The sequence below is a fragment of the Colossoma macropomum genome, unplaced genomic scaffold (assembly GCF_904425465.1).
Source record: "Colossoma macropomum unplaced genomic scaffold, Colossoma_macropomum, whole genome shotgun sequence".
NCBI lineage: Eukaryota > Metazoa > Chordata > Actinopteri > Characiformes > Serrasalmidae > Colossoma > Colossoma macropomum.
In genome coordinates this window covers 12,511,314-12,526,185 of record NW_023494792.1, presented here as the reverse complement: position 1 = coordinate 12,526,185, position 14,872 = coordinate 12,511,314, and the positions used below count along the sequence as shown (strand labels likewise).

At 38.4% G+C, this 14,872-nt stretch overlaps 1 protein-coding gene across 6 annotated transcripts in view; it reads left to right on the top strand.

Annotated features, from left to right (window-relative positions):
• The window catches only part of ccdc33 (coiled-coil domain containing 33), an 86,416-nt gene that overhangs the window by 9,509 nt on the left and 62,035 nt on the right, over nt 1-14,872 (top strand). For 5 of the 6 annotated variants that reach the window (XM_036576027.1, XM_036576026.1, XM_036576029.1 and 2 more), the window contains one exon: nt 10,710-10,873. In XM_036576027.1, the coding sequence (XP_036431920.1) occupies nt 10,710-10,873 (164 nt within the window). Of the gene's footprint in view, nt 1-10,705; nt 10,874-14,872 lie in introns of all 6 variants that reach the window. The other variant, XM_036576030.1, reaches the window with a different exon arrangement.

The window sequence follows — 14,872 nt, the reverse complement described above, 5'->3', positions numbered from 1 at the left end:
AGTTGTTTTAAATGCACTAAAAAGGTAATTTGTTTTTCCCCCTAATGGTTGTTCTTGTAGGAAACAGAGGAAACTCACCCAGGAGTTATAGCAGTTATTGCAGTTATTGATATGGAGCATGAAATTACTCTCTGAAGCAATTTTGGCTGGCTTACTCTGGATTCACCCACTTTGCCCTAGAATTTTTAGAACTCTTTTCCACTGTTATTTGATTAAAGGAGGCCAGCAGGACTGAGTTTTTCATTTAATTTACAGACCAGCCCAGACAGTGCAGATGTGATATGTGAGTATGAGGAATTGATTTGGCTCAGTACTGGAAGACCAGTGTTTATTGTTTGTTTTTTTTGTCCATCTGGAATATATCCTAGTAAAACTTACGAGGTTTATTGCTAGTTTTTAGTGAAGGCTCTTTTAAACTCAGTCTGTCATGCCTTATCTATGTCAGATTTCAACACCATGTAATAAAGCAGGGCCTCTTTCTTTGCCAAACTGAGGATGAGGAAATATTTTGTAGTTATCATTTCCTGTGTAGGTGTGAGAATCTTAAAGGGACACTGGATCTCTTATTTTGCACTCACAAGGGGTGCAAGGATACTTATTTTCGGATTCTATACAATTTTTTTTGAGGCCAGGCTTCTTAATTTTTTAATATTTTAAATATTAAAATCTTGATTCTACAGTGCTTCTAGAGCTTTAATTGCATACAACACAGAATAGTTTGGCACAGGTAAATAAATGTTCTTAAATAGAGTTTTTTTTTTTCCCAATGAGTGCTGCACCAGCCTTCTAACAAAAAAAGTCCCAAAAACGTCTGACTTTAGAAAAGAAGCCCAGTCATTTGAGGGTGTGGGTGCGTGCGTAGCATGAGCTCCGAATCCCTCACTTCTCACTTTACTCTGATAGGATGCACCCAGATGCCTTATTTCGTTTAATACAAAAGATGGTAAATTAGAGACCCTCGGAAGCGTATCAGAGACCAATACAATTTCGATTCACTTTTTCTCTAAGTATTTTTTATTTATAATTATTTATAATTTCTATCATGTTTCAGTTTACATTCACATCATAATGTCACCCATTCCAAAAGGGGTGAACTGTCTGGAAATATTTTGCCTCTCTGGAAAGCCTGACCTCTTCTTTCTTCTTCACAAATTGAGCATTCAGCTTATAACTGGCTTCATGCCGATGCTTTGAAGGCACATCGACGGTTAGTGTGATGTTTATAAAAGTCAACCTGGTACAAATGACCAGTCAGGCCCTAGTGTTTCATCTAGAGCCCCACTGTGTGAGAAGAGGCTCACATACGTTCAACTTCCCACTGAGATCATTCGTCAACTTCCATTAGTGCACACACAGGCACAAACATAAAGCAAAGCTTGAAACACCAGTTTGCAAATGACTAGATATTAGTAGGATAGGAGTGCAACGATATATAATGAAGAGAGGCACTTTGTGAACAATGTTTTTGATGTATTTTTGGCAGAGGACAGCTACATGGTGTGATTCTTTCCCTTCCACTCGCAAGGATCATGCAGAAATGTGCCTGGGGACACATACTACCTGCAGCTCAGTGTAGAACAGAGGAGGCCTCTGACAGAAGGCTTTCTTTTGCAGTCTAGGTTTTAGCTATTACATCAAGGAAGTTTATAGGTTGCATTTAATGTATAGCGAGGTGATATGTAATGAAAGAATTGCAATATGCTGTTTTGTCCATATTCTGCAGCCCTGCAATCTATAGTTCATTCTTTAACAGATAGGGTAAATAACAGATGTTTTATTGTATTCTTCATAAATGCCTACACTTACTATATTTATTTTTTGATAAAAAAATGTTACTGAAGTATCTTCTTTCCACATTAATATATTCTCTAGTAGTACAAAAATAGGCAGTTTAATTAACTTGCGCTTTTCCTCAAGGTCAAATTGACCAAGTTAATCTGAATCACTTTATACAGCAGTTCCTCCCAAAACTGCCTGTAAATGCTGTATAATGAGCCCTTAGATGCCTGACTATCTGTCTTGCTCGTTCTGCTCCTGAAGTAGAGCTGAATGCTCAGGTCATCATATATGACTTTGATAAGTTATGATGATTTATGGTGAGAGTGCCTATTCGGATTTGGAATGGGCCAGTTTTTACTGCTAACATGCAGTCGTTTTTTATGGCCATTATGTGATGCAACTTAAAGCCTTAAATGTTGGGATTCCGCCATGTAAATATGTGCTGCATTTGAATGCTTTTGCTATGTCTCTTCAAAAAGTATCAGTTGTTGCTTATTTTTTACTTTAGCTAAGAAAAAGTACTAGAAAGGACCTATACTATATTCTTGCTTCCTGCTACTGCTCAATAAAACTGTACAGAAACTGAAATCGGCCTAAAAATTCACTGTCTGTGCACCCCTAGTTTATGGAGGGAGTATGTTTGATACTTTATTGGCAGATTTATAACACTGTTTAGGTACAGTAGGTAGTAGAAGTGAGGCTATGGCAGAAATGCAGCTTTAATAAGCAGTATAGATCACCTCAGATAAAATGGTGATCTCACTGTGCTGATGCCGACTGATGTAGCATAATCTCTGAGTCATCCTGCTTCCAGGATATGAGTCCCTTGGAGAAGTGCAGAGGACACTGGCCAGATGTTCTCATGTGTGCTGAGGTTTCTCAATGATGACATTCTTGTGAATTTATGGACCATTTCCTGTGCATTGTGCAAGTCACTGGATACTCATTTATAAACAGGACACCCCCAAGTGACCCCAAAATGTCTGCTTGTTAATACCGGTGGAAATCAATGATGGGAAATGTTGTGTTATACAAGAGCCTCTCAAGTCATCATATGACACCACACTTCTGATAAAATTCACGTAGCTACTTTAGAGAGGATAATGGGGTATTGAACGGGTCTACTGAGTGCTATTTAGTTGTGGACGATATGACGATATGATATCATTGTCATAGTAAATGATGTCATGATATGTTTTCTGAGCTCATAGTGGATCCTGTTGGTACTTAAAGAACACTGATCGATAGCATGTTTAATTTGAAACAGATTTTATAGAGGATACCAAGTGGTGGATCTCAATAGATTTTACCCAATTGTCAAAAATGTCAAGTCCATATCTCAGTGATGCTGATAGTATAATTGGCCATCACTTATGGCATAGAGTGATGTGCAGCAAAACATTGAATAAAAAAACATTACAATGTAGATACCATTTTTTTAAAATGTAACATTACTGTTTTGTTGGTGTGTTGTACACTGTACGGACAAATGTATTGGCACACAGCAATTTGTGTTTTATTCGTCCCATTGCCACAAGTGTATAAAATCAAGCACCTAGCCATGAGGTCTACCTTGACAAACATTTGTGAAAGAATGGGTCGTTCTCAAGAGCTCACTGAATTTAAGCATGGTACTGTAACAGGATGCCACCAGTGCAACAAGTCAGTTCGCAAAATTTTTTCCCTCCTAGATATTCCACGATCAACTATGAGTGGTATTATTGAAAAGTGGAAGTTTTTAGGAACCACAGTAAAGTTACAGAGCTGGGTCATCGAGTGCTGAGCCACATGGTGCATAAAAGTCACCAAATGCTCTGCTGACTCAATAACTGCAGAGTTCCAAGCCTCCTCTGGCATTAAGATCAGCACAACAACTGTGCGCTGGGAGCTTCATGGCATGGGTTTCCATGACTAAGCAGCTGCATGCAATCCTTACATCACCAAGCACAATGGCAAGCGTCTGGAGCAGTGGAAACATATTCTGTGGAGTAATGAATCACGCTTCTCTATCTGGCAATCTGATGGACAAGCCTGGGTTTGGTGAATGCCAGGAGAACGTTACCTGCCTGACTGCATTATGCCAACTGTAAAGTTTGATGGAGGAGGGATAATGCTAAGGGGCTGTCTTTCAGGGGTTGGTTTAGGTCCCTTAGTTCCAGTGAAGGGAAATCTTAATGCTTCAGAAAACCAAGACATTTTAGACAATTTTATGCTTCCAACTCTGTGGGAACAGTTTGGAGAAGGCCCTTTTCTGTTCCAGCATGACTGAGCCCCAGTGCGCAAAGCAAGGTCCATAAAGGCATGGTTGGGCGAGTTTGGTGTGGAAGAACTTGACTGGCACACACAGAGCCCTGATCTCAACCCCATTGAACACCTTTGGGTTGTGAACTAGAACGGTGTTTGCAAGCCAGGCCCCCTTGGCCAACATTAGAGTCTGACCTCACAAATGCTCTTCTGGATGAATAGACAAATATTGTGGTATTGTTCTCTATATCTTTTAATCATTTTTTGTTTTGAAAACTATTTTTTTCCACTTTCATTTGTCCTTCCTTATGCTAGTGTATTATCTTCCATCTAATCTTCTCAGAAATATCTTCTGAAAATCAGTAACTTGTGCTTAATGGCTGACTTTTATGTTTTGCCATATTATCCTCCCGTAGTACTGTGGATGTCCTTATCTAAAGCTTTGTGAAATCAGTTGATAACCCAAGTGCTGGATAATGTGAAACGTTGGAGAGATGCTAGACAGTCTGTAAGCTCCAGGGCAGTTTTTCCAGCTCTGCACCTCCTCCCCTCTCCATAGGGACACAAACCTTCAGGTGCTTCTTTTGTCACATGATCCAGGCTCATCATTAGTAAGCCAACAGATTGTCATTTGCATGTGGATACCCTGAGAAGAAGGCTTCTAGTGTGTATGCGCGCACGTGTGTGTGTGTCTGTAATGGGTGGGGAGGATGACACTTTAACGGTAATCCCTCAGCAGACCTGAGCTGAGAGAAAATCAGTGCTAACACACTCGTATTGCTACTAATTATAAGAGTGGGGGCGATGATTGCCTTCCAACATGTGAAGTGGTCTTCCCTAATAGAGAAAAGGTCACTTATGTTTTTGTTTGTGACTGAATTGGTTACTGTCTCATCCACTATTTGCTCTCACACTTTATGCCCCTCCCCCACGCTGATTTGTTTGATTAGTTTTATTATTGTGTTAAATTGCATGTTGACTTAATCTTCCTGTACAACAGAATTGATCTAATGAGTACATGCAGTTACAGCACTGCTGTTCTGTAGTGCAGAAAAGCATACAGCTTTGATAAACCAATCAGAGAGTTGGCATTAGGGCGAGTCACAAACGTGCAATTTCCCTAGAGACAAGGTTTGTATCTACGGTTCCTGCAGTGCTTAACATCAGGAACAATGCTCAGTCTGCCCTTTCGACAAATCTGTTATTTTCACATGTCAAATAACATGTTTGCAGTGTGTGCTGTTAATGCCTTTCCCCTCAAAATGTTATCTCTTGCTGGGGTCCAAGCATTAGTCAGGCTCTATACATGGACACACTGCATCTACATGTAAACTGGTTGAGTATATGTATTCTGTTTGATTCTCAGAATGTTTCATACATTTGACAGAAAATTGCCTTTTTTCAAGCTTCCGTTCTTTTCAGGAGACTTGATTTCCTTTTTTTCTGCAGGCATGTTTTTTCACACCTGCAAAGTTCAGTCTTAGAAGTTGGTTGCATTTTCTGCTACTTATGATCCAAATAATCCCAGACACATTCAGTGATGTTGAGATCTGGAATTTGGGGTGGTCAGTCCATTGTTCTGAGAGAACTCCAGTTTTGGATTGATTCTCAGTATGCTTATTAATGTAAAGATAAAAATCAGTCTACTTTTTAACTCTACATTAACTGAATCCTGTCAGTTAAGACATGAACAAGAGTGTTACTCTGTCAACAGCAATGTAGCCAGTGTGAAACAAATAGCTTCTGTCAGATGAGAACTAGCTCTGAATAAGTATGAGATCAGCTAGAAAGATAAAACCTCTATGATGCACATATTACTCAGCAGACTTTGTCAACTGTATGTCTACCCATTTATAAGAATTTCTGTAACCAGTTACCTTGGAATATAATCACTTAAAAATATAAAATTTTAGAAACCAGTCTGACATGATGCAGCAGTGGCTCTGTGTGATACGGGTCTTATCTTGCGTAAGTAGATCTAAGACTGATAATATCAAAATTCCCTTCCTTTTAAATGCCTTTTACTTCACAAATCCAGCCTGCCTCGCCAAAAGAGATCCTCACAGTGCTTATGGTAGCATTTGAAATTTGACAGTCGGCACAGAGAGATTTATAAACGAGCACTATTAGTTTTCAAAGCGGAAGCTCTGAGAGGAACCTGATAAAGGCGAGGTTTTTAAATCCTGCTGGGAGATTTTTTTCCTCTGGAGACGTGAAGCGCTACGCTCACTCTGCCTCCCTTTTATTTAGTCACTCTCATACTGCCGCCCCCCCAGCCCTCGGCTGTTTGTGCAAGTTTTCAAAAGCTCTCGGCTGCCGAGTGTGTTCAGCATGATCGTGCTTTGTTCTGCTTTTATCTGCAGCCGAGTGTGTCTCATATGAGATTTTTTTTCCTCTTCCTTTGGCTAATTTGCATTTTCATGTTTGTTTTCATATCACAGTTCCCACTGACTTCGATTTGTCATTATCAAAGAGTGTTTTAGTGATCTGTGAAGTAAAGAGATGTGTGCTACAATTGATGTAGAGATCTACCTTTTTTACACCCATCGTGTGCACAAAACCTGTTGAGTATATAAATTCTGTTTTCTGTTTTCCAAATGCTGGTTATGTCATATGAATCATGTCAGTTAAGATATGAACAAGAGCGTCAGTGTTTTTACAGTGGTGTTGCTGGCACAGAACGCACATGTTGCTTCTGTCAGATGACAGATATGAGATCAGATAAAAAGATGAAACCCATATCCTACATTTCCCCCCTGCTGTCCACGCATAACATCTGTGTGGTTTTTGTACCAAAAACTTGATTCATTTTTATATGACCATTTTCTTACCTGTTTACCTGTGTCTTAACCGTTGGAGTTAATCATGCTATTGGATGCCCTGTAAACACACAGAAATGATAAGGAGTGAATGGGTGGAGCTAAAGTGCTGTAGGCTGAATAGGTGGATATGTGTAAATGATTTGGTTTTTCATGACATCACAAAAATAATAATTTCAAAATGAGCTGTTTTTGCAGCTTTGTTTTTTTTTATGCATTTTAACCACGTATGATATGTCTAAAAAAAACTGCTGTAATGTTGATTAATTTCCCAAAACTCACTGTGATCAAATACCCATTACCTGTTCAATCAGCCAAGTAGCACTCATTATGATGGAGTGAAACATCAGGGACGACAGGGTTTGAGATCTTATCAAGGATTAAAAATAATGCATACAGTAATGAAACTGTTGAAAGTTTATTTGCCCTGCATTTCCTCCATTCACTGAAACTTGCTTTGTGCAAACAAAAAAGGCTAATAAGTATGTCATATCCGTGAGAAATATATACATCTGTGCACTCCTACTGCTCAAACTGTCAGTAGCTACACCTGAAATATGGATAAGCTGTACAATATTAAAAGGAACAGGATATTGTTGGAGTGGGCAACAGATTTTTTTTTTATATATTTATTTATCACTTTCTGAGAAAGTGATACTTGTCTGGCAAGGCAATCCTTGTCGAAAAGCATTTTTCATGCAGCGGCTCAAGGTTTTCCTCAAAATAAACATCCTGTTTTTCTCTGTTGAAAACATTGAAAAAATGTCATTTGTATCATTTTACATAAATATATATTTTGAATGTTAATAATCCATACATAGAATAGAGGTCGATTTCTAGTAAGCTGTAATTCTACTAATAGCCCACTGCTCTCCCTCAATATTTCAACACTAGAATGATTGATCGACAGCTGGTGTTATGTTTACAGTGTATTGTCACCCTGTTGCGTATCGCTGTGGGCCTCTTGCATCTCTTTGTCTTGCCACACTTATGCAATCCATTGTCCATCTGTGCCTCTCTGCTCTTTTTACGCACTCTTTAATTACTTCTTCCTCCTTTTCCAGTTCCCTACTTTCTCCACAAACACCCCTCCTCCACCTCCCAGCCCACTCTGTGCTGTCTCGCCTTATAACATTTCTCCCTCCACTTCTGAATTATTGACAAGTCTGGAGTCTCTGGAGGCTGAGCATGTGGAAGGCTGTAGTCAGTTTTAGCATGAAAATATGGACCTGTCTTCCATATCAAACACATATATAGATATGATAATATAACAAAAGAATGACCTTTTGTTATATGTTATAAGTGCATTTAAAAGCTAATTTGATGGCCATACATTGTGTACTATTAAATCTAAATGTTGGTGAAAACTTTTTTTTCTTCTCTCAGGAGATATTTATTTGTTTGTCCAAATCTATTTCTAAACCATCATGGTCAGCCATGTCTTCAGAATCTTCAGCCTTCAGTGATGGAATTGCTTTTTAAGTGTTGTCTCTAAAGCCCTTTCTGGAAAGAGCTTGCTACAAATTGTTTTCCTGCATGAGTACCTATTGACAGTTCTGTTTATATTATGTTTTGTTGATTTTTGTGCTGTGACAAATCGTAACTGTTATTTGACAATGTTGTAATTGTTGATTACACTTGACAGAAATGGGTACATAACTATTCATAACCACAGTCATTAAAATACTTCTTATTTGTCAGACAATAGCATGTAATTCTTATCAGGATAGGATGCAGGGCTGGGCAGTATGATGATATATTCCTGACCCATCCTATTCATTCCAGCTTTGGGTTCAGCAAAACAGGATATTGTGATACATCATCCACTGGGAAAATATCTTTAAATCTTTAAACATTGTAATTTTTTTTTCATCCTTAATGTCACATAGTTTGATACTGATTTGATGAGTTTATTAATTGTAATTCCCGATAGTCCTGCTGCAACTATACTGAACGGAATGCATTTATTTTTGTCTTTGTGATTATTATTCTGATTATTATGTGATGGTAAAAATGTTTGTTTATTGATTTACGTGCAAACCACAGCAAGACAGCAGAATTCCTACATCTAAACGTTTAAACATGCTGGATGAAGTGATGGCCTACTGTAATATCAGATTTGTTGTACCTAACTTGTTTCTAGAAATGTGTCTGCTGGTTAAATGTGCTCGGTGATTATGCCTGTACAAAAAGCTGCTTATCTCAAGGTGTACATTTTAGAACATCCACAGACCACAACATCAGGTTTCACACATTAGAGAAAAATGACTTAATGTCTGGGGAAAAACAGTAAAATCAGGTTTAAAAAAAAATCATGTCTCAGCTCTTGTACATCAGAGGAAACAGGCTTTTTCAAACAGCCTAATGCGAAATTGCTGTGGAGAAGAAGGCATCAGGCTAAGCAATTGCAAACTCTCAGATGGTAAACTTCATGTGACTTTTGCAATTTTGTTTTGTCTTCCGGATAATAATTACAGGTTTTTGGCCAATCAAAGCTTTTTACTTAAACATGCTTTTATGTTCTTTTTACATCCCACACAGTTACCCAAATAGGAGGACCCTGTTACTGGCACAGGCCTATATCTGACTAATTGTGCTGTCTGTTTATTCAGGGCCATCATCCCTGTTACCATAATTTTGAATAACAGTTCCTAAATTCGCTATCAACAAACAGTTCCCAATAATTCAGCTGCAATGTTTATGTTCAAACTTCAGCTCACAGCCATCTTTCTCATGACCTCTTGACTAGTGAACTGGAAGTGTGGTAGTGACCTTAAGTCAAACAACTCGAGTTCATTGAGTTCAGCCATTAAGAGAAAGGAAAAAAAGCAGAGTATATGTCTGAAAGTTGTTGCACTTTTAAAGTTCATGTTGAGTAAGCTGAAAAGAATTCTTTAGCCCACTTAGACCTACGTCACAGCTGCCTGCCCCAGCCTGATGAATTTGTTGTGTATTCATGTTTTCTTTTCCCCCTCTTGAGAATAAGAAGCTTATTTTATAAGACGATAACAAATCGAAGCTCTGAGAAAATCCTTATTCGAACAGACCACAGCTTTGTGCTGAGAAACGCGACAGCATGTGGGAGAATGCTGATTATCCAGCACACGGGAGAGGACCTTGTGTCATAGATGGATGCAGCCTCGTTGTTCTCCAGTGATTATTTTTCACCTTTTATTTCAGCTGAATAGAAATGGCTGTCACCCCTGTGCTTTGAACGGTATAGAGCGTCTCAAGGTTGCCATGTGATGTACCACCGGATTGACTTTCTGAAGCTTTCAGCGCCTGCTGTGAAAAGCCTTTTCTGCTACAGCTGTACATGCATTGTAAGATTACCTGTTGCTTAGGAACCACGGTGACTGGAAGCATTGGTTTCTACTTTAACCAAGGTCTTGATATTGTTCCCTGAATCAAAGTGCCCATTATGTGTAATTTGCTGATTTAGAATACCAAAGGCCTAATGCGTTTAAATCAAATCTTTTTCCAAATCTCTATGCAGAAATAGTTTGCTCCTGATGTCACTGAATGCTCAGACACGTTCTTAGGTGTGTTCCAAGAATATTTAATCCATTCATTAAAAGCTGAGTTGAGGTTTAGTGCATATTTATGTGCTAATTTTATGAATGAATGCTTTGAGGCATTTAATTGGCTTATCCCTGGTTCTTAAAAGTATTTCAAGACAGATCATTTGCCATCACTGCTATGGCATGTTACTGCAGCTTCCTGCTGCAATGGGCTCTTGTCCTTTTTTGGGCAAGATTATGATTATATGATATACACACATGCACATTCTACATAATTGCACTGTGGAACAGAACTTTAGAGTCCTCCCTATTCATCTACATTTATGTGCTTGTGTTTTTGAGCCAGGTGTCAGAGTCTCTGCTGAGGAGGGCAAGTGCCTCCCTCTCTTTCTCACCCACTTACGCTCATGTGTCCCACCCTGGAGACGAAATCATCAGCGTCACCGTGCATGGAGCAACCAGCCTTCCCCTGCTGAGAGATGGAGGTACCCCACTGCCATTTGCTATTCTGTGAGTAACTGTAACATCTCTACCCTGACTAGACTTGCTTCCCAATTCAGTCTAATGCTTTTAAGCCCTGAAACACTTCATCTTATGTATTATTCTTTGATTAGATTAGCATAAGTGAATGGAATTAAAGTTATTGTCAAATTAGTTCTTGTTAGGTATTATCATTTTGTTATGATGATAATTCATATCATCATACACTGTTCTGCATATATCGTGGCTACTATCAGTACTTCTAGAACACTAAACAACTGTGAGAGGGTTGGGTGGAATTTGTTAAAATGGGATAAAATGAGATTTGGATGGAAAGCGTCCAAATATGGCCTACAGTTGTGTGCAAAATTTTAAATGTTTTGTCAATTTTATAAATTAAAGAAAGTACACGTCCTCTACAGAGAACACATTTCTGCACATTTTAATACAAAATGTTTATTTGCTGAATTTAACATATTGGGGAAAAAAATTACACCTAAAATATGGCCTGTGCAAAAGTTATGGCACATTATGTATTTTATGTTTTTTTTGGTTTTTTTTTCAATATGTTAAATTCAGCAAAAAATGTAAATTGCAGACTAAAATCAGCAGATAAATACAATAGTTAAGTTTGTTGGGGATGTGTTACCTTATTTTCACTTTGTAAATCAACAAAACATGTACAACCCCATTTCCAAAAAAGTTGGGATGTTGTGCAAAATGTAAATAAAAACAAAATTAAATGATGTACAAATCATTTAAACCCAGATGGGGGCATGTTTACCACTGTGTTTCATCACCTCTTTAACAACACTCTGTAAGTGTTTGGGAACTGAGGAGAGCAATTGCTGTAGTTTTGAAAGTGAAATGTTTTTCCATTCTTGTTTGATATAGGATTTCAGCTGCTAATCAGTTCTGGGTCTCCTTTGTCATATTTTTCATTTCATAATGCGCCAAATGTTATCAGTGGGTGGCAGGTCTGAACTGCAGGCAGGCCAGATTAGCACTCGGACTTGTTTAATACGGAGTAATGCTGTTGTAATACATGAAAAATTTGGTTTTGCATTGTCTTGCTGAAGAAATCAAGCCCTTACCTGAAAAAGACGTCATCTGGATGGCAGCATATGTTGCCAAAATATGTATATGACGTTCATCAGTAATGGTGCCTAAAAGATGTGCCAGTCACCCATGCCATGTGCACTAATGCACCCCTGTACCATCATGAATACTGACTTTTGAACTGTGCACTGATGACAAGTTGAGTGGTTTTTAGCCTGGAGGACACAGTGTCCATAATTTACAAAAAGAAATTCAAATGTTAATTTGTCAGACCACAGGACACACTCCTCCACTTCCCCTCAGTCCATTTTAAATGAGCTCGGGTCCAGAGAAGGTGGCAGCGTTCCAGGATCCTGTTTATATATGCTTTCTACTTTGTGTTTGAGTTTTAATAAGCATTTGTGGATGCAGCGCCGAACTGTTTTCATAGACAGTGTTTTTCAGAAGTGTTTCTGAGTCCATGCAGTGATTTCCACTAGAGAATCATGTCTGTTTTTAATGCAGTGCACCTGAGGGCCCAAAGATCATGGCCAGCCAATACTGGTTTTTGGCCTTGTCCCTTGCATACAGAGATTTCTCCAGATTCTCTGAATCTTTTGATGATATTATGTACTGTAGATGATGAAAAGCAAATGTTCTTTGCTATTTTATGTTCAGAAATGTTATTCTTGAGTTGTTGCACTATTTGATCATGCAGTCTTTCACAGAGTGGTGAACTCCTCATCTTTACTTCTGACAGACTCAGCCTCTCTTGGATGCTCATTTTGTACCCAGTCATGTTACTGACCTGTTGCCAATTTACCACCAGGTGTTTGTTTATTTGTTTTTTTTTTTTTGTTTTGTTTTAGCATCACACAGCCTTTTGTTGCCCCCATCCCAACTTTTTTGGAACGTCTTGCTGGCATCAAATTGAAATGGGCTTATATTTTTCAAAAAACAATAAAATTTCTCAGTTTCAACATTTGATTTGTTGTCTTTGAAGCATTTTCAATTAAATATAGGGTTTAAATGATTTGCACGTCATTGCATTTTCTTTTTATTTGCGTTTTTCACAGCATCCCAACTTTTTTGGAAATGGGGTTATAATTTAACCTTGGATGTTCAAACTTTTGCATACGACTATGTATGGGAAGCACTACAAAAGACTAGCAGCTCCATAAAGTTCATAGTAATGTAGCTATTTGGATGTCATCCAATTATGCCATCATATTTTCTTAACTTTGAATGTATTATCAGTATTTTTTCTTAAATAGTTTGAATAACTTAATAATTTAATCATTTTTGCGAACACTGCATACAAAATAAGTCATTGTTCATAGCTTTTAATTTGCCCTTTTTGCACGTGGCACTGTTGGTGCATTTTGTTCATTACAATTTGTTTGCAAATGTCAGAAAAAGTAAATGTTGTAAAACATTGTGTAACGTGAAAATGTCATGATGTCAAGTATCATGATGTAATATTTTTGCCGCCTGCCTGTGTTGTCAATTTTTTTGTGTTGGAATGTGTTTTTCTCTTTTCTCCACAATCTTCAAAGGTGCCTCGGACAGTTCACTGTATTGCCTTGGTCTTCTTTTACCAAACAAGCTGTTTTTTGTGTATGTACAGGTCCTGCTACATGGTAAGGGTGACGGTGTGTAAGCTGAGAGTGACCACTGCTTCACCATTTCCTGTGTTTTCACTAATGAGTTTTGCTCTGCTGGAGATGCCATCTGCTTAACCTCCAGTAGAGAGGCTGTGTATGGAATCATTAACAACCTGTCTATAAATAAGCTTACTGTACTCTGTGAAGACGCAGGAAGACAGATCACTCAGTAAAATGCATTAACACACGTACTTGATTATCTTCACTTAATGAACCTTTTTATTGCTTCATGTTGATTGTCTCATCACCCTCCCCACCCCTCTGTGAGCTGCTGTTTGTTCTGCAGTAACATATACACAGCGTGGAAGGTCTAAAAGATGTCGTCTGTTGTGAGAATGTTGTAAAACTCAGAGTAGTGAGGTTGTTTTTCACAGCAAAAGAAAAAAAAATCATGTACATGCAATAGTTGTGTCAAGTTTCTAGTGATCATTAAGGTAACTGGCAAAGCTTTCAGATTCACCCCTGTATGATTCTACTTTATGGAGCATCATAACTGCTGTCAAATCATCACACACCCCTGACCTCAAGCTCTCTGTGCACCTGGAGCAATCTGTGTAATGGTGCTTTTAGTGCCTGGTGTGAGAAAAGGTTCATGCTACGTTTGGCAATTTCCACATGCCTAGCTAGGCACATGAATTCTGAGAGAAAGCCCTAGTGTGTGTGTGTGTGTGTGTGTGTGCGCATGTGCACATGTGTGCGTGTGTGTGGGTGCCATGTGTGTGCTTGCTGTGTTCAGGAAGACATGAATGATTCAAAATAGTCCACCATGTTTTACCATTTTATATGTATTACAGACATACAGTTGATAGGTTGTTCAGCCCTCAAGATCTGCCTTAAAGTGTCCTGGCTGTTTTCTTATGCAAGTCACCAGCTTGAAGTTTTCAGCAAGGATGAGATATTGACATTTTAGTTGTGAGCATGGACAGAATGCTATAAAATACAGTGACGGAATTTGAAATAACATTATTAATAATTTCAGTAACTATTTACATTTTTTGTCGTTTTTCAGTTAAAGTTATGGTGGTTTCCCTCCTGCTACAGTATGCACCAGAACAACATGTATTTACTTAGTTATTATCTAAGCAGTGAACAGCAGCAGTGCTGATGATAACTTCATACTCATTTAAAGCTGTACTATGTAAGTTGTGGGGATTTGGAGACCTCTCTGGTGGAAATGTCTAATTGTATACAGCGTGTGGAAGAACATTTTGTACTGATATTTGTGCTTTGGACACCTTCCGCAAGTGGATGAATCTAATGATGTCAAGAGCATTCAAAGAGTATTCAAAGAGAACTCAGTCAAAACCTGTCTTACAAGGATTTAAGT